This window comes from Cariama cristata, unplaced genomic scaffold (assembly GCF_000690535.1).
Source record: "Cariama cristata isolate BGI_N322 unplaced genomic scaffold, ASM69053v1 scaffold15616, whole genome shotgun sequence".
Classification (NCBI taxonomy): domain Eukaryota; kingdom Metazoa; phylum Chordata; class Aves; order Cariamiformes; family Cariamidae; genus Cariama; species Cariama cristata.
Genome location: NW_009623938.1, coordinates 2,597 through 22,800, shown reverse-complemented (window position 1 = coordinate 22,800; position 20,204 = coordinate 2,597). Strand labels below are relative to the sequence as shown.

General features: G+C 48.1%; 1 protein-coding gene across 1 annotated transcript in view; it reads left to right on the top strand.

Moving 5' to 3' along the window:
- NFRKB (nuclear factor related to kappaB binding protein) overlaps window positions 1-5,931 on the top strand; it is a 17,040-nt gene extending 11,109 nt beyond the window's left edge. Inside the window, exons 19-25 of the mRNA XM_009702976.1 lie at window positions 538-758; window positions 855-1,131; window positions 1,450-1,668; window positions 2,217-3,002; window positions 3,732-3,838; window positions 4,598-4,733; window positions 5,637-5,931. Of these exons, the coding sequence (XP_009701278.1) occupies window positions 538-758; window positions 855-1,131; window positions 1,450-1,668; window positions 2,217-3,002; window positions 3,732-3,838; window positions 4,598-4,733; window positions 5,637-5,762 (1,872 nt within the window). The 3' untranslated portion in view covers window positions 5,763-5,931. The remainder of the gene's footprint in view (window positions 1-537; window positions 759-854; window positions 1,132-1,449; window positions 1,669-2,216; window positions 3,003-3,731; window positions 3,839-4,597; window positions 4,734-5,636) is intronic.
- Window positions 5,932-20,204: the final 14,273 nt, after the last annotated feature.

Below are 20,204 nucleotides of genomic sequence, written 5' to 3'. Positions count from 1 at the left end.
GGAAAGAGGGAACTTTGGCTCGTCCCAGCTTCCACTGTTACCTTTGTTGATCTCAGCAGAAAAGTCAATGGCATTCATTCGCGGTCCCTATCTTAGGGATGGTCTTTCAGATCTCGTTTTGAGGTTAATCTGTAGCAGAGCGTGTGGAACACGTCTTCTGCTCTCCTCCTTGCTGTGCTGAAGCTGTCAGGGTTTGGATGTCTGGTGGTTTTTTTGGTTGTTGTTATTGATACCCAATATCTCTAAAGCAGTTGCTGTTGGCAAATGAACCAAGGTGGAAATCTGCACGTTACGAATGTTTGTCACAGCTGAGATGCGCTTTTCCCTGAGAACAGGAGCAGCCATACACACCAGCCCACTTGCGGCTGTAGTTGAGGAAGGCAGTCAGTCAGCCTTCTGCGATTTCAGCATTTAGCACTGGGACATCACTCATAACCGTACAGAACTCAGCTTGAGGTGCTCAGCCCACTCTCTAGAGTGCAGCAACAATCCAACGCAGTTTTTGTGAAGACCTTCGTGCTTGATGTTTCTTTGCAGAAGTCTAGTAGCAAGGAGAGTTCTGTGAAGGCACTCCCCAGCAACACATCAGAGCCCAGTCAGCTGAGCCTTAGTGACTCCAGCATGCCACCAACTCCCGTGACTCCCGTGACGCCAACCGCACCAGCATTACCAGCAACGCCTATTTCACCCCCACCCGTGTCTGTGGTTAGTAAGAGTGTATCTAGTGCTGGATCGGAGCCAGCAAAACCCGGCCAAAGGTACTTCTGTCTGCTACATCGCTTGTGGATGTTACTGATTCTTTCTCAGTCGTTTTCTACATCTTTGCTGACCTACTGGCTTTCTCTTTTCCCTAGTGTTCTTCTGGTATCGTCCCCTACCATGCCACAGCTCGGGACGTTGCTTTCCACAGCCCAGAGTTCACAGACACAGCCTGGGCCGCAGCCAGCTCCCACCCGGGTGGTAAGTCATACCACCTCCTCGGGACTTCCGCAGGTCCGGGTGGTCACTGCCCAGTCCAGCCTCCCAGCAGGGTCTCAGCAAGCCCCGGTGGTAACCCAGCAGCAGCAACCTACATCAGTGCCTCAGATCCGCGTTCCGGCTACAGCCACGCAAACCAAAGTGCTCCCTCAGGTGAGTTTGGCTGCGTGGAAATGGTGGAGTAGCTCTGACTCCTAATCTGACTCCTTCTAGTATTTCGATATGGTGCAGAGGGATTACTTGGGAGCGTGCAGTAACTGCAGAGCAAGAGCGTAGGACCAGTTTTGCATAAGCAGTGCAGTTCAGTGCTAGTTGTTTCACCCCATTGCCTATTTATGTGGCACCATTAAATTGTGCATTACAGTAAAAAGTCCACAGAACTCGCAAGCTAAGGCGCAATACAAAGCATAATTATCAGACTGTTAGTGTTGTCTTAGTCTGCTTATGGGCTGCCTCTGTGTCTTACTGTAGGCTGTGATGACTCTGCCGGTAAAAGCTCAAACCAGCCCAGTGCAGGTGCAAAGACCAGGAAGCTCCGTGACAGGACAGACGGGCATCACTGTGACAGGACTGTCTGCAGCGCCCGGTCCTGCTGTGAAGCCAGTAACCAGCTCTCCTGGCAGTTCCGCTACAAGCACCTCCTCTACCACGGTCATCCAGAACGTAGCTGGCCAGAATATCATCAAGCAGGTGAGAGACTGGGAGAGATGAGGAATTGGGCTCCATGACCCAACTGTTTCCTGTTTGTTGTGACAGATGTGATAGGCACATGTAATGCCAAAACTATTTTCAGTAGCGAGCCAGTAACCAGCTCTCCTGGCAGTTCCGCTACAAGCACCTCCTCTACCACGGTCATCCAGAACGTAGCTGGCCAGAATATCATCAAGCAGGTGAGAGACTGGGAGAGATGAGGAATTGGGCTCCATGACCCAACTGTTTCCTGTTTGTTGTGACAGATGTGATAGGCACATGTAATGCCAAAACTATTTTCAGTAGCGTACAGAGTGAGACTGGGAGAGATGAGGAATTGGGCTCCACGACCCGGCTGTTTCCTGTTTGTTGTGACAAATGTGATAGGCAGATGTAATGCCAAAACTATTTTCAGTAGCATACAGAGTGCTAGCATCATTCCGCTTCAATTCTGATGGGAGTGAACATCTCCTGTTGGGAAGTTCTGCTTTGACTGTCCCTTGGACTGCATCCTGGTTTGATACAGCCATTTCTCTGACCTCTTCCAGGTGGCTATTACAGGGCAACTTGGCATGAAGACCCAACCCGGGAGTGGCATCCCACTCACAGCGACCAATTTTCGGATCCAGGGGAAGGATGTGTTGCGCCTGCCCCCATCCTCTATCACCACAGATGCAAAGGGACAGACTGTGCTGCGTATCACCCCGGACATGATGGCCACTCTGGCCAAATCTCAAGTCACTACTGTCAAACTGACTCAGGACCTCTTCACAGCAGCTGCGGGAAGCAGCGCTAGCGGGAAAGGCATCTCTGCAACTTTGCACGTCACATCCAATCCTGTCCAGACTGCCGATTCTCCAGCCAAGACTAGCACGACCACTTCTGCTTCTTCCAGCCCAGCTGGAAGCACAGTGGTTAAAGTGACTCCTGACTTAAAGACTGGAGAGCCAACAAGCTCCGCTTTCCGACTGATGCCTGCTCTGGGCATGACTGTGGCAGATCAGAAGAGCAAAGCCATCACTACGGTGGCAACCACTGAGGCCAAGCCAGCTGCTACAATAAGAATCGTGCAGGGGTTGGGGGTGATGCCGCCCAAAGCCGGGCAGACTATTACGGTAGCTACTCACGCTAAGCAAGTGCCCTCTTCCTCAGCAGTGAGCGTGCCTGGCACGGTCCATACATCAGCTGTTTCTTTACCAACCATGAGTGCCGCGGTGTCAAAAGCAGTTGCTGTGGCCTCGGGAGCTGCTGGGACTCCCATAACTATAGGCACAGGAGCCACTGCTGTGCGGCAGGTACCCGTCAGCACCACAGTAGTATCTACGTCCCAGGCAGTAAGTAACGCTAACTTTTTTCTGGAGGTGGGTGAGAAAGGGGAATATGGAAACATACTGATGGTTTATGTCTGAAAACTTCTCTTTACATGCACAAAGGCTCAAATTAAGTACTGTAGAAGGTGGGTCTGCAACTAATTTCACAGTGTTGGAATTGTAGCTAAATGCTGAATGACCAGAAGACAGTCAGATACATCTTCCCGTACCCCCTCTTGCGAGTGAACGAAATAAACCTTGCTTATCTAAAGTCCTACCTCGTGCAGCTCAGCGTTTTGCCCCCCACCTCTGAAATAATTTCCCTTGGAACGGTGTCAGAACTAGAACTGCTTGTTACTTGTATTAACTTTTTTACCGATTTCCCCATTTAATGCAATTCTAATGACCAAAACTGAAGGCACCGTAAACTGTATCGTGAAAGTCACGTAAGCTAATTGACGTTACGATAGTTTACTGCGGGTAAAAATTGTGGACGGATGCAATGGTCCTTCCCAGAGAAATACTGTGGTGCAAAGATGATGCGGATTTTCAGGGCTGAGGCAGCTGTGAAGTGAATGAGATGGAGGTGAATTTTTATGAGCCTGAAATGGAGCACAGATTTCATCAGCAAAGCTGCTGTTGGTTTCTACTCCCAGGACTCTGAAAAAGCAAGCTGAGTGGTAATAGCGTGTTGTCAAGCAGTTTCTCTGCTGAACTCCCCACGGCTCCTTATGTGTTCTTCAACTTCTCTAGGGTAAACTACCAGCACGAATAACAGTGCCTCTGTCGGTGATCAGCCAGCCAGTGAAAGGCAAGAGTGTGGTGACTGCCCCCATCATCAAGGGCAACCTCGGGGCCAAGTGAGTACTTTGCATCTGGTAGTTTTGCTTTAGAAATAGGCTGAGGAAGGTCTGTGTTCAGTCGGTTCCTGGGGAGCTAGCAAGCAGTCTGTTAATAGGTCCATTGGCTGCAAGAAACTGAATGAATATGGTGTCCTGCAGTGAGAATATAGTCTTTGTTTAGGTGCCCCGAGATGTAGGTTCTAGCAAATGCGCCGAAGAAAAAATGTTCTTTGCCTTGAAACGAGCTATTAGGCGACTTCGGTGTGTTTAAGCAAGAATTAACCTGGTGACATACCTAAAAATACATGTAATCTGAAGCCATCTCTCTGTTAAAAGAAACCAGGGAAGTGTTAACTGCCTCAGTGAAAATTCCTCTGGGATTCAGATATTGAAACCTTTTTGTTTATTCTTCCGTGAATTCTGGTAGTGTCTCCCTTAGTTAATATATCAAGGCAAAACACTGTGTGCTTGGCCATTTTCTGCATTCCTTGAGAAGTGTTCAGGTCTGATCGGACCGACCTAGTGGCGTGCATGGTCCAGAATTAGAGGATTTAATTCGTGTGATAAAATAATTCTCTATCGTAGCGGTAAATGTTGACATAAACTTGTCACTTGTGTATTTGCCAGTTTTGTGGGGGAAAAAAAAACCCTGCTTAAAATCGTTAGTAAATTAGATAAGTAATTTTAATCTCCTAGCAACTGAAGAACAATTTGTGAGTCTGAAAGACCTAGCCAGCTGTGCTGTTTACTAACCTTTCAACAATTCTCTTTCCTTAGCATCAGTGGCTTAGGTAGAAATATCATCCTGACTACGATGCCAGCAGGGACAAAACTGATCGCTGGGAACAAGCCAGTGAGTTTTCTGACTGCACAGCAGCTCCAGCAGCTGCAGCAGCAAGGCCAGGCCACGCAGGTAACGGCACCTAGAATGATAATATGTGCTTTTTTAAGACTTAACATCTCCAGGAGGACTTTACGCTTGATACCTGGGGTTCGTAAAAAGTACGGGTACGCAGCTTGACTGTAGTGTCTGCATTAAGCACACGCAGCGCATCATCTCCTTTACCTTCCCTCCATTGGATATGGTTTTTAAATGTTTTTGAAACCTCCAGGAGGACTTTACGCTTGATACCTGGTGTTCATAAAAAGTACGGGTACGCAGCTTGGCTGTAGTGTCTGCATTAAGCACACACAGCGCATCATCTTTACCTTCCCTCCATCCGGATACAGTTTTTAAATGTTTTTGAAGGACTGACAGCATAAGGAACGACAACCCAAAAATCCTGTCAAGAAACGTTCCCAAGTGCTTAAAGGATTGTTTCTATACGCTTGGCTCTTTTTGTTGCGCTTTGTACTTTGGCTTTTGTGGGTCACTATTTCTTGAAGAAATCACATCGCTTCTTTGCATATCAGTCTTTCTGTCTGGAAACGTAGTGTTCTGTAATTCTGAAGAATTAATCTGCATTGAGAGCTGCTAGTAACGAGTCTGGAAGCGAAGTATCCAATGGATCCAAGCCCTTCTTCTGAAAACTTGTAAAAGCAGCTGACGTGTAGGTTTTCGTTCAAACTAGTTATTACTTTTTCCTCTCTAATCTTGAGATCTCTTGCCACCGTCCCACGTGAACAGTGGGTGGAGCGATCTTCTTGTGACAGATTCTGTTCTTGATGTGTTTTGGTGCTCGGTCTTGTCCCTAGAACTGAATTTTTGTTGGAGACAGAAATGGATAATTTACCAGCGCTGCAGGGTGCGTTGCAAGTGCCATGTGTCACCAGGTTGTTCTTGACATGAGTTATTTTTCTTCTCCATTTCAAACAGGTGCGAATTCAAACAGTACCAGCTTCCCATCTCCAGCAAGGAACAGTGTCTGGCTCTACTAAGGCAGTTTCCACTGTGGTTGTGACAACAGCTCCATCTCCAAAACAGACCCAAGATCAGCTGTGAAGACTGGTTTGAAAACAGATCGCTTTCCATGAAACTTCCCTGAGTCTGTGGTCATCCTCCATCCCCCCGCCCAAGACTACCTAACCGCAGTCATGGCTAGAGATTGGACTGGGTTCTGTCAGGTTGCTTGTCTGGAGTCAGCATTGTGATGTCTAGGTAGAAATTCCACGGCAAAAGATGTTTCAGACCAGATGTGTAAAGCCAAGTTCTGTGGCATTGATCATTTAAGAAATGTCTTCCTTTTATTTGTTCTCTTTCCATACGAAGGGCTTTCTGCAAATACCATTTCTGTGTGTTTTGGGTTGTAGATAAAGCGGTTGATCTTGGGTCTTCCTTAACCAGGGAAACTTGATTGGAAGGGGAAATTCAGACTTTCCAAAGTTGTGAAGAAGATGCCTCCTTTTGCTGGAGTCTAGCTGTCACTGCTTTTATATAGATGACTTAGGATGGTGGCTCTGACACCAGAGTTTGTAACATAGCCTGGAAGTAGATCCCTAACACATTCAGTGTACTTATAATTTATGGACTTTTAAAATACCTCTTCCCTATCTCTGAGCTCAGACTTCTTTTGAACAGATACCACGTCCATGTCAAATTTCTGTCAAAGGCAGGATGAGAGTCAAGACGGTTTTTGCTGAAAAAAAAGCTAGTAACCATGGGGAAGAGTGAGAAACGGAGGAAACGGAGAAAGGCATTGCGTGAACAAGTCAGCAAATGGGAATATACTGGAAAGCAAAAAGAGAAGTGTTCACCGGAAGGATCCTCTAGTTTTCCTCAGCGAATAAACCTTTTAATCGGTCAAAAAAGACTGTAGCTTGTTTTAAAAGTGTGGAATATGTTTTCAAATCTACCCAAACTGTAGACTCTTGGACTCAGAAGAAGTATTTTAACCCCTGATCCCGACCTTTAGTTTTGTTTTTACCTTTGCGATTTTATCTCTCTATGTAAATTTGTTTGAATTTTGCACATACCGGAGATGAATTTGTGGCTGTTCTGACGTGACCTTGAAGCTTTCTCGGAATGAGGTCAGGAGACATGTTGGACCAGAAGAATAAAAGGGCGGAAAGCCTTTCAAATCTCTCTGCCATCTCCTTTTGGTTTTGTACAGCTGGTTTTGTGTACAGTGATTGTCTAGCTTGCCAAGGGCTAATAGATTGTCCATCTTCTTCGCAAGGTGGTTCTTTTTAACTTTGTTTCTCTTGTAGTCTGTTTTTTAAATACGTGGTTTGCTCCGAGTTCTACCTATTTAAAGAACCACGTCGTACAGTTCGGTGCTTTCCAGGGCTGGTAGAACTGCGTGGCTGGAGCTGTGTGTGTTGCTGTTCGGAACCACCGCACCTGAGCGGAGCAGGCGGTTTTGCTGGGCTTCGGACTGGGGGTGTCAGTCTTTCTGTACAATAGCTAATCTATTTCAGGGGTGAATTGGGGGAAATGGGGTGTTTCAGTGAAAAAAGAAGTGGCTGGCTGCAAGTATCGAATAAGCAGGGCACATCGGTACACCATTTTAAAGCAAACGCTTGAATTATGGTTTATATGCCTCGGGAACAGAATTTGGAGTGATAAAGGTTTTCTGAGCACCTGTCCTACTTTGTCAGGTTTTGTGCCTTTTTTTGTACATTTAACCACCAAGGAGACCGCAGCAAGGTGGTGGTTTGGGAGGGAGGCGAGGACGTTCTTAAATCCGTTTAGTTGTGAAGTTGAAATAAGAAATTAAAGCCGTGACAAGCAACTTCCTGGTATTGCTTATGTGAAAGAACCTCTAAATTCAAAACATAATCAAGATAATGCTGCTGTGTTCATTCTGTTCATAATTAGTAAAGTTCTTCAGCGTCAAAACCTGCAATCAAGGGCTGAAAGATGGTTACAGTGCGAAGCCCCTTAAATTTCTACAAATCCTCTTGCGAGAAGCTCAGTGAATTTGTCGCTAGACATAGGAGGCTTTGGCAATCTTTAAGTTTAATAAAACAAGAAACCTGCATCTAATCCCATGAGTTTGTCTCAGCGTGTCTCAGATTGTTGCTGCTGCTTTTAAGAGTCTTGGTGTTTAGGCCATCGCCATCCTATCTTTGCTAAACCGGTTGCTAACGTGTGAGCAACCTTTGCATATATTGCTGCTTCACCGCAGCCCGGTCTCTTTGCTTTTGAAGTCTGTGATCTTTGGGGAAAGAGCAGCAGTCGCTATGTGGGCTTCTTAATTCGAAGGGCTACATGCTGGATTAGATAGTGTATGTTTACTCCCAGCTTTCGAGAACAAAGTACAGCCTGTTCTATGGTTCAGTGGCCACCCGTCTGATGAGTTGCTTCCACTCCGGTTGAAAAATAACCCTTAAGCTACTGCAAGTAAAAAGCTGTTGTTTTTAATAAGTAACCTTTAACTTCTGCACGGTCGGCTGAAGGGCAGAGAGAGGCTTGAAGGTTTTTTGGTTTATGTTGGGTTGTTTTTTTGTGTATGCAGGGACTGGATGAAGGTATATTTAAGCTAGGCTCTGTTCCAGGTGGTGTTTGCTCCTATGTGCTCTTGCTCTGGGGACTGAAAGCTGTTCTGGATGAGTACGGCAGTAAGAGCTGCACAGGGGATCGTGCATGCAGAGGAAGAAGGCCTAGAGAAATACCGACATTACCCATTTTCCATCTGTTTGTCTTGCCTGAAACTAAAGGGGCTTTCAGTCTGATGCATCTTTGCCATTACCTTTTGTAATTAAAAAATGGAAGTACGGCCTGTTTTCGTCACAGTGAGATGCTCGCTAGAGTTATCCAAGAGCTTTGATTATTTCTGGATTAGATGTTTATTTCCACCAAGAGAATATCGTGTAATCATTGCTTACAAGAACCGAGTGTGCTACACAAACTGCTACAGGCCATTTAAAGCCTTTCTAACCTTTACTTTAACAACTGCTCTGTTTTATTTAAATCATGGGGGAAATCTTTATTTATATGCCTCAGTAGGTTACCCTCATAACCCCATGAACTCTCCTTGAGGTTACTTCAAGTGTTCCTTTTCAAAAGCAATAGTTAATACTATATATACTATAATAGTTGATACCTGTGTATTTTTAACGGTTGATATTCATTTTCCAAATGCTTTGCAGTCACTGGCATAGTTTTTAGGTAAATACAAAAACCTTGTTACTTGTTTTTCACGTGGCAAACCTGAACCATAGGAACTAGAACAAAGTCGCGACAGGTTCAGCTCTTGTGCCCGCCTGTCGTGAGTTTGGTACGTGGTGCCTGACCTCCGGACCCGTCTGGCTGAGCACTCTTCGCATAGCGTTACAGGATGGCAGTCTGAAATTTCGACTTTTTTGCCCCGCAACCTTAAAGACGCCAATTTGTTGCAGACTGGGCAGAGCTGTGGGGAAGGGAGAATGCGCTGCTGTGTCCTAGGTACAAAGTGGCTCCAGCAGAAATGTGCTTTAATACTGTAGTTGCCCCATAGCAGCCAACTACTCTCAATCTGCGATTTACCTGACTCGTAGTTATGTGGGTAAATCAGATGTGTCGTACATCAAAGGGGATCCTCGGTGCTACGCTGGATCATTCAACGGTAGCCTAATATATATCGTTTGCTCATTTGATGAAAGCTTCAGGGTAGCGTCGCTCTAGCTGAGGAAGCTTTTTGAATGTAAATTCAGCATCATCATTTAATTGGGAGTTTTGTGAATGTGTATTGAAAGACAGAGTCATTTTTTCAAACCACAGATACCGTTTCTCCCACCCTGCCTCTCGCTGTCCAACCCTGCTACGTACCAGTAAGTGATGGGATAGCTGAGGATAACAAGGAGTAGAATAACCGTGTAGTTTGCAAAAGGGAAATTAGCGCATCCAGACACAGTAGGCTGCATTCGTCTTTCTTAACTTGTGCACTGAACTTCTAGATAGATAAATCTGAATTGCTCACCCTAGGCTGCATTTGCAGCCACTGATACCTCCGGAGGGCAATTCGTTTGACCTCCCTCTGGTTCTTCTTGTAGGATGAATCACTCTCTGGTTAGAACCATTTCTTTCTGTGGACTATCAAAAGAATTCTGGATGAGTAGCTCAAATTTGGGCTTTTAATGGTTTAATTTAGGGATGACGCATCTTACGTAAAGTGACCCGTTCGATGTGGATTAATCCATTTGAGCATGGGTTACTCTTGTATATGGCATCCTGCATTGAGGCCTGAAAACTGCTAAATCAGAGGTAAATATTTTAAGAACCACTTTGTTTCCGTACGTCTAGAAGTATTCACCAAACCAACTTGCTAAGCCTTGCATCCGTATCTTCTAACGTCACTTTTTCTCGCTGTCTTCCACTTTGCAGGACCTGGAGCAAAATCACTCACCTGCCAGACCCAAGATCCTTGGAGCAGAAACGTGCAGGTCTTTCAGAGCTCCAGGATCAGGGGATTTCGCAACAACATTAAAAGAAAGAGCAGAAGGTGCCAACCAAATACAGGAGGGTGCATCAAGAAGTGGATGTGCTGACCCAGAGCAAGGCCGTCATGGCCTGGAAAATAGAAGAGCAAACCTGCTGAAGGTCGTGCTGTTGTACGTGTTGTGCTGCTACCGCTTGAAGAGTTAACGAGGACGTGGAAGCGAGGACCTGCAATGATGCCGGCATTGTTTGAAACTTGGTAAGTGACTTCCATGTGTTTATGTGTCGTTCTGAATGAATTTTTGGCAACGAGGGAAAATTTTTCAGTTTGTGCTTGGGGAAACAATGGCTACGTGGTATTTAGGAGACAGAGGTACAAAAATATGATGCTATACATAGAAAAATACGCTTGGTTCCTCAAAAAAAGTATTTGCGCCGAGGATTTTTAAGCCGCTTAAGTGAGTTGCTTGTAAGTCAGCCTGTAGCGAGAGTTGTTCCTGTGAAATTATGGGTATGGGCAGAGAGTCAAAAGCCCTTGAGTCACTGCAACTTTATGAATTACTGATCTCCCTTTGCACTGTTTTGCTCGCGTAGGAAATAGGTTTTGTTTCATAGATGGGGTGGCCTGAGTAGCTTAATGACAAGCGCTGACTTGGTAAGCCATTGCATCGAGGTTTGTTTTTAACAGTGTTCCTGTTACTGAAAGTGCACTTCCAACTTCGTTTGCCCCCTGTGATGGCTGTGAAGGGGTCTTAAAGCTGGTGCTGGTGCAAAGCAGAGAGGGGTGCTGTTATCTTTTCTGTCGGTTTTTTAGTTGCAGTCTCTGTAGGAAGCTGGTAGCTTACCAGAAATCAGAAACTGCACTGGCTTGTTGTTCCAAACACGCGCGAGGACAGCTGAGCAGGCAGGAAGGTGTTAAGGTGCAAAGCTGAGGATTTCCCCAAAAGACTGAAGTGCTTCATTGTCACAAAAAAAGCACCCTGTTATGTTGAAGGGCAACGTGAAAGCCTAGTCTGTGTTTTTAGATAGCTGTGACTAAGAGAGCGAGCCCCCAGTCAGAGAGATGAATCCTTTGCAATTAGAAAGCTGAGTTTGTGTCTGGTTGATAGACCAGATTTATATTATTTTTATTTTTCAACTTGTGTTGTGGAGGTGAGTCGAAGTGATGTGGGCAGGCTGAAGGGGTACCGTACCTGTTTGGAGTTAGCAAACCCGGGAGCTCCTTCCAGTAGCAAGAAAACTTTTGTTGACTATGCCCACGTGCCTGGATTTTAACAATTTTGGCAAGAAGGATCAGGAATTGCATTAGGGCTGGAGTTAAACCCTGCTTATGTTTTTCCTGCTTTTTTTTTTATGATGTAAGTAAAGCATCACAGAGAAGCAACAACTAATTGGCTGAGAACCACCGTTCTCAGCTCGTTAATTCTTCAAGAGAAGTGTTCTCTTGGTAGCTGAGATGGGTTGCAAGGTGAGGCAGGTTTCCCAACGTCTCCCTGCCATCTGGTGGAAGGAATCTGAGTGCTCTCCTTCAGCCCATGGACAATCTTTACCTGACAAGTGCTTGCGAGTCAGCAACAAACGTCTGAGTTTCAGAGAACTGGTAGAAGAGCCATGGCAAAGTAAGTCAGAACTTAGCAATTTTTCATTCGGCGAGGGAGATCTCGGTTGGATGTTATGAGAACTCACGGAAAGTAAGGACACCTTAATGCTAGAATAGATTGTCTTGAGAGGAGGGGAGTTTCCAGACAAATATTATACGTAGTGATCCTGCTTTTGGGGTGGAGAATTGTCTAGAGCAGGTCTGCAAGCCTGATCTAGCCAACAGCGTGTTTCATCCAGCCTGCCACCTCATCCCGGAGAGGACTAGCATCGTCTAGGAGAGCACGTATCGCTTCTCACCTCTGACGGACTGAACTCTGTGAGCCGGTTTGCAGTCAGTTTCCCTGCTTTAGGGTGGGCACGTTAACAGCATTTGCAGTCTCACCATACCCCACGAGAGAGGTAGCTGGAAGAACATCAGGCAGTTTGTTGTCTGAAAGACAGCAGGAGGTGGACCATAAAACAGCAAAAAACCCCGCTACATAGCACATCCCTTGTCCTCTGCAGCAACAAAGTGAGGGAAGTAAGAGGAATAAGTGAAAAGTCAAAGCTGCATACTGGTTTTTTTTCGGTTGTAAACTGCGGAGGTAGCACCACCGCAAAGTCTGAACTTTTGTTTTCTCTGGAAAAGGAGGAGGCAAGGCAGGCGAGCATGGGTCAGCTCTACTTGTTTGTAATAAAGCCAAGAGAAAAGGGCAATTCCAGCGCATTGTCTGCATCTCTCTCCCCAGCTAAGTCACGGCCTCAGCTTACGCATTTGCAGCTCGTTAGGCAGACCTTAACTGACTTTGAATCTTGGGCGTGCCTGAGTGTGCAGCCAGGTTTCAAAACACACAGATCCAGAAACCAGGCAATCAAGCCTGTCCACCCTGTTGCACTTACAGTTTGGCTGGCAAACACTGCTGTTGCCGATTCAGAGCTCATGAAAAGAGGTTCTCTGCTTTCGTGAGCCGTGGAAGAGCTCAAGAAAAAGACCCAGCTAACAGTACAGTCCCGGGAGCGAGCTTACATCCTACGGGGTGTTTCTTAATGCTTTGGATTCCCTTTGGAGCCCCATGACTGTCAGGTGGCTGGCACCATTAGCGACAGAGACACACGAAACGACCCCCTTTAGTTTTGAAAGCAAGTCTCAGAGCTGTCTGGGGCGTGTTGGAGGGTTGAAGGGGGACTTTCTCATTTCGAGCTTGTCGCACACCATCGCATCCTTTGCTTGCTCTCATGTCCGTATCATCCATAGGATGGAGCTGGTCACTACTGCCCTTTGTTCTGGCCAGCTTTCATGATCTGAGGAGGGCAAAGCTACTTGTGATCCCTGCCAAAGTCATGTTTTGGAAGCAAGACTCTCACTCCAGAGATCTTAAGAGAAGCATTTGAGATCAAAGGGTAAGTTCCCATCCAAATTATACAGTAATCCTTGCAGAGCTTTCTGAAAAGCAGCACCACCTCTCAGCTCTGCCTCAAAGCAGCGTGTGGCCAATTGAGGGCAACTCGCTGCACTTTTACAGATCCCATTCTCCAAAGTCAGTAATTATTCTCCTTGCATTACAGATGGAGAGGTTGAATCATACCAAGACGACTCGCCTCAGGCCCCAAAGCAGGAAGAGCTGTCCCTGTGCAGATGGTCCATGGAGCGGTACCCGGGGTTCACCTTTGCTCTCCGGGGGCTGCCGGTTCAGCTTGGAAACCACAGAGCTTTTGGATGACGTTTTCCTCTCCTCCCACTGAATCAGCCTTTTATTTACTCTTTGGAATGCAAAGTAACAGGACACCCTGTGAGTTTTATCTCTCTCCCAATCTTTTGTGTTGCTGTGGAAGTTGCCCAACCGGATTTGAATGTTTTAGCTGCAGACATAGATGGGGTGGTTTCGGGGTTGTCTGGCAGGAATCTGGGTGGGAGGGCGCTGCTGGTGAAATTTGAATTTAGGAGTCACACTGAGAACAACGCTTGAGACACACTGCAGGGAGGAAAAGCCTTTGTCGCTGCCCGTTTGAGTCTGGCCCTTCACTGGCGTGGCTGTTTGGATGGATGGGGCTCCTTTCTGGAGCTGGAATTACCGGGAACTGCCTCCATCAGAAGATTTTTCCTCTGCAGGCAGCCTGCCCTTAATTCCTCATGTAAGCAGCTACATTTTTCCCTTCTTTTCACGTGGATGGCATTCCCAGGGCTGGGAGCTGATGTGGAAATATCCTGCCTGTTCAAACAGTGTTTGGTGCTCCTGCAGCTAATCCCTGTCTCCTCTGGGACGCTCCTGGGGGTCGAGCTCACGGAGGTTCAGCTGTTGCAACTTGCATACGGTTCTGACAAAGACGGACTTGGGTCTCAGAGTTCAGCGGTGTGCTCTCCTTCCTCCTAAAGGCCTGTTAAACCTGGACTTGCTGCTCTCATCATGCTGTTGTGGCCACACTGATACGAAGGGACGGAAGGGACGACGTTAGGAGGAGGAGGAGGTGACAGCTTTTATTGACTGAACTCATCTAAGTGGGAAGAAACAGAGGCTCTGTTGCTGACAGCTGCCATTGCACGGGGGTAAGTGGCTTGAGCTTTCTGCTTCAGTTACATCTTTCTTCGTAGTGATTTGGCTGGGCTCTGCATCCTTCAGTCAGACTAGAGAGACACATGGAAGTGTCTTACCGCAAAAGCACGTGGCAGACCCCTTATTGGGAATTACTGCTTTCATGTTTTGGGACTATACAGTGCCCAGAAGCAGGGGGCCCACGCCTACCATGGTGACTTAGCCATCCCTGCAACACAGCCACAAAGTAAATCGCTGTGCTTCAGCAGCAAAGAAACGGGAATCCTATCATTTAGGACTCTAAACCAGCTGCCTCCCAGCTATATAATATTTTGTACTTAGCACGTGTATTGCTTGCTTTTTTTCCCCCACGGTGATTGCATCTTCTTGTTCAAAGAGCCAGTTGGGTGAATGAATTAGTTTGTAGAGTGTCAGTGGCTTGAATGACAGGAAACACTGGCTTTTCGCAGCTCTGCGTGAAACCAGGAGTTGTGAATCTTTGCAAGAGACACCTTAGGCCTCAAAGAATGAGTCTGCATCTTGCCCTCATTAGCCACATCCCAGAGGATGGGATGTTTGCCTGGCACCCGCCTGGAGGAGATCAGTTCCTCTGCTGAACAGGAGAAATTTGCAGAAACAAAGAGCAGCGGCTGAGCTCGGGCTAGCTGCTTTACACCTAAAATATGCTCTTTCACGGGGGTGGGGGGGATATTAAGTCAGGCTGGGAGCACTTGCAGTCAGCCAGGTAGGGAGTGGCTGTAAAACCAGAGTGCTGGGCAGGGCTGGGCATCAGCAGGAGAGCTGAGAGCAGCTGCTGACATCAGCCAGCCGGGTAGTTTCAGCAGGCTGACTAACAAAGCCACCTTTTGAAGAGGAATACCTTAAATCCGGAGATACTTCCCGCTGTGTGGTGCTCAGCGAGTGGGTGGGATTCTGGTACCTGCTGAGGGAGCAGGGAAGGCGGTGGCAGAAGTATTTCTGCAAGAACACAGATGTTAGGTTATATTTTTCACCTGAAGAGAAAATAGCAGGATCAGAGACCTCACACCGTCTCTTTCCCCCCCCGAGAAACACATGCAAAAGGGACAGAAAACTTGCGCTCCACAGGAGACATTTTAGGGCGAGAGGGAAAACAAAGGTAACCCAGCAAGCATCTCCCTGCAGCGTGTGCATCAGCGGGCAACTCCTGTTACACCAAAACCAGCTTTCTGGGAAATTTAAATGTTCAGATGTGGAAAAAAAACATTTTCAGGGCTGGATGCAATTGGTGTAAGGGGGTTCAGATCAGCGGTGGGATGGCCAGTTCAGCCTTCAAATAGATTGATGGGCATATCACATGTTCGTATAGACTGTCGCATGTAAGATGGTGTTGGTCCAGCTATCTTTAATCTTGACTTACTCTTGAATGTGAGAAATCTAAATATCGGAGTGGGAGAGGAAGTCATCTTTCCAAGAAGGGGAAAACGATGGAGTAAGACTGTGTCAGGAATGCAGATTTCAGTGTTAAAAGCCCTCTTTCAAGCCTGCATTAGAGCATTCTCAGATCCCAGGGCTTTGCTGCTGGTCCCTCCTTTTTTTTCTCTGGGGACACCATTTAATATTAGACCATACGGTCCCCGGGAGCTGTTGCTGATACGTGAGCAACACTCCGAGTGCCAAATTTGGATACACATGCAATTTCTGCTGTACTGCTGCGTGACTCGTCGTTTTGCGTCTGATTTCCTCTGTTTGGTAAGAGATAGCTCGTTCCTAAAGTGCCGTTGCCTAGCTGAGAGCAGGTTTCAGGCTGCGATAAAGGGAATATTTTGCTTTGGCAGCCCCTCAGTGTACCAGATGATTTTGGGGACAGCAGACTTGTGCCTGTGCATGCCGGAGAGTGACCTCTTTGCAGCTGGGTTTCATAGCGTGATAGTTGTTGTCACCCAAGAAGGGATAAGACCTTGGGTACGTAAAGCTTTGCCCTAGAAACTGTTGTGTACATGAGTGCTAGCAAGCACTCCTGCTGACTGCCAGGTGGCTTGTGTTGATAAAAGGCAGATTTTTCTGGTTTCACTTACTAAAGCAAAGCACACGGCGAAAGGGTCTCTTCGGATGACGCAGAGCTTGCGCAGGGCTTTTGGGCATGGCTTTTTGGGCACGATTTTTTCCTACGTTTCCCGATGGATGCCTGTGAAGTGGGAGAGGCGGGAGCCGCGGCCAGAGACGGAAACGTCGGGGGACCCACGGGGTGTTTCCGCCTTCCCACACCTGCCAGGACCGCGGAGAGGAGGGGCTGGGCGCCGTGCCGAGCCGTGCCGTACCGTACCGAGGTGAGGAGCAACCACGCCATGGCGGCCTGAGCGGGCGCGGCAGCTGCCCTCTCCATGGAGCGGGGTCCCACGGCCGCCGGCATGAGGTACAGCGCCCAACCGCAGGTGAGAAGGGTATCGGATGCCGGGGAGGGGGAAGCAGCAGGGCTCTCCCAAAATCAGCCAGCCTTTTGTCGAGCTGCCTCCTCCTCCGCTCGTTCCGGTTCTGTTGAGCCTCGCGGGTCAGGACTGAACGGGGTTGCTCCGGATCCCTCGGGAAGCGGGGGAGATTCCCGCTCCCCCTCCGCCATTGGATAAGGTCAGGAGAACTCGTTTGGGGGATGCCGCCGAGCCCAGCGGAGCAGGAAAAGAAAAACCAGCTTTGGGGAAGTGGAAATCCCCACCCGTCGCGATGCAGCGGTCTGTGCCGGTGTTAGACTGCCCCGATGTCAGCGCTACCGTCGCTCTGAGGGTTTTGGTTTTGGCTTAAGCTAGGTGCTGGGGATGTGAATAAAGGTAAACTGCGCGGGGGTGAACTGTTTGCAGAGTGTGGGTCCGGGTTGTTTAGCAACAGATCTAACTAAACCTGTTCAAGCCGTCAGAAGGTCTGACTTTAACCGAGGGCTTTGAGGCTTTGTTAATTGGCCGGTGCATTATCGGTGTGCTTTGAAACACGAACGAGCTTAAGGCCACGGTCTTGGCTTTTTGTGTAGGTCTTCCTGGCTGAGAGTCTGGCAGGGACTGGTGTTTTTGGGGTGCACCTCCAGAGCCTGTTCTGTGCCACAGAGCTGTTTCAAAACCGGGCTTTTAGGTTAAAGCACGACAGCGGCGCTTTCCAGCTGACCTGCAGGCTGTCTGGTGTCGATCTCCGAGGCCTGGCTTTAGCGGTTGTTATCTGGCAGCGACGAAGGAGCTAGCAGCTTTAGCAGTTTTAGCCTACAGCAAGAAAAAGTTTCTCTTGCCTCCAGCCCCGCTGTCTTGCGTGCGTCAGGGCCACGATGACTGCCAGGAGCGGGAAGGAGATGCTCTGGCTGATACCGTTCAGCTCGAGCTCCTTGTTCCCCAGCCGGGTCGGGGTGACACTGTTGTGTGCAGCGTGATCTTCCCTGCCTGGCTTGTTCTCTTGGCAAAAGGTAGGTTTGCACGCTGGTGTGTCTTTATGGCAGGGCTGGGTGCTTCACGCCAGGGTTTTTCCCCTGGTTCTGGATGTGTTTTCCCCCTGCATCGGTTCAAGAGGAGCTGATCTGATCTGGGAGGACTTCTCCGAAGACGGGAGAACTTCCCCGAAGACAGTACCTGCCCTCCTGGCAGTAAACAGCCCGAGGAATTTGTCCCTCGTGGGCCGACTGTCGTTGGACTTGGCTCCCTATAAATATGACAGCGGAGCAAATGTGAGTTGTTTTGCAATGGCTGCGTCGTCTTCTGCGGCGGAGAAGGAGCTGCGATAGCTCTTGTGCCCGGTGAGGAGAAGCTACCCCTCTTCCTTGGAAAGGTGCAGAGCTTTTCTCTCGGGTAGTGGCTGGTGGGTGAGCTGCTGCTCAGGCCAGTTTTGCTGCTGTTGGTGCCAAAGGCAAGCGGGGATAAGGAAAGCACGATGAGAAAAAGGCTGAGGCCAATCGAGAGAGTGCCAGACCTTTGCTCAGCAAACAAAAGATCACTTTGTAAAACCATTGAGGGAGCAGTAAGAGAGTTTTTGAGGGCCTGGCTGTGGGGAAGGTGTCAGAGCAAAGGTTCTGGCCTTGCCCAGGATAGAATATGCCGTTTCCATCCAAAGGCCGTCGGGGCTAGCCTTGCAAATAACGCGCTGCCATATCCGGGCGACAGGCTGGGGGGGGCGGAGGGGGCGACAGGCTGGGCTGGCGGAGGGAGCAGCTAACGGGGATGGGTTTTTCCGGACAAAGGCTTTGCCCGGTCGAAGATGCGGGTGTTTCCTCTGCTGTTAGCTCCAAACATTCAAATGTCGTGGGCCAGATCCACCGCAAAACTGTAAGAGTCGGTGAAGAGCGTGGGCGAAATGTAATGATGAGCGTGGAGTGTTTCATCGAGGTCTGGAGCGCGGCTGTTTTTGTTAGGCTGCTGGAGGGCGGTTTTGTTGTTCAGACAGTACTTTCTGTACCAGGAAAGATGTATGAGAGTTCTTAAATAAGCTATCTGCATCTGTGGCATGTTTCTCTTCTGGTCTTGGGACGTAAGCGTGTTGCAGGGAGGAATTTCATGGCTCATAGCTACATGTATCAGGCCTGTAAGATAGCTTGCTTTCCCACTTCTCCCCAAGAATTGCTCAGACTGACGTGTAAAAGTCTCTGCTACAACAGAAACACAATTAGAAGGGTGGTCGCTTTTTTTGAGCTGCAGTGTTGCATGACACAGCTGCACTGATAAGCCTGGTGCGGGGCGGCAAGCCAAGCCTCTGCTGTCCTCTGCAAACATTAACTTTATCTGTAAAAAACCGAAAGGAATTTGGTTTCTCTTATGAGTCAGGATGGTCACAAGACGATTGAATGCTGTAGAGGATTGAGCTCGAAATTGGTGTGGGAAAGAGCTGTGTATGTCTCCTGTCTTGCAGTATTGCACTTGCCCTCTCTGCCTGGAAGGGAGACAGTCTGGAGGACCCCGTGTCCTTTATTTCCTGCTCCGTATTCCCTCGTTAGTTCTGATGTCATCATTTTATAGCGTCATTGCCCTTAATAAGGAACTGAAGACGAAAAATAACACACTGGCAAAGTTTATTCAGTTGCCCACGTTTTCCTTACGGAAACTAAGCTCTTACGCTGCTGTTTCCATGTATTTCTTAGCAAGAGTAAGAAGCGAAGCGAGAAGATTATTCGTATCGGATCTCTTCCTGGAGGAGTGTCGAGGTTTGCGGCAAGAGTCGGTGCAGGAGTTGAAGTGTGGCTCTACTTCAGGTAGTTGGGTGAAGCGAGTCGCACGCTGTGCACACTGTGTGTCGGCAGCTTTCAAATATTTTGGGTTCTTTTTTTTTTTTTCTTAGGGGAAACAGGCTTTTGCCGGCACTGCAAAGCTGGTGTTAGCTTTCAGTATGATCTGGGAAACCTCAGGTTTTGAAAATACATCTTTCTTGGCTCTTTCTGCACTGCTGAAGCCCACCCTGTTGATCTCAAAGGCTGGGATGTCCCAAGCTCTGAGCCCCACTTGCCGACCATGTCCTGAGCTGGTTGATGAGTCGATGGGTTTCGTTCCTCTCATTTCTCATGTGATATTTGTTTTAGTTTTTATTGAACACCACCTGAGGCAGGTGTGGCTGGAAAAGGGGAGGTGGGAATTGCCTCTTGGATACATAGGCTGGGATCTGCAGGGAGTAATTACCTGGCAAGAGTCTAACCGCATAGTCCAACGACTCTGCTTCATCTGGGACCTCCCCAGGCCACCTCCAGCTTTGCATTTTATGGGTTCCTTTTCTTGGCCGTGTACCTCGGTGCCAGACAGCGGGTCTTTCGCAGTGAGACTGCCTTGGTTGCACACCCACTCTTACCTTCTGTGTTTTGTATAACTTTGGCCCTGAGCAGTCCTGTGGCAGACCCCGCCGAGTCTGGAGTGTCGTAAAGATCGAGTGAAGCAGCTGAATCTCATAGCTGCCTCGTGCTGGACGAACAAATTAACCAGCGGTGATAAGGGACAAGTGAAACTAATGGCCGGGAGCCCCATCCTTCCGTGGGTCAGGGTCC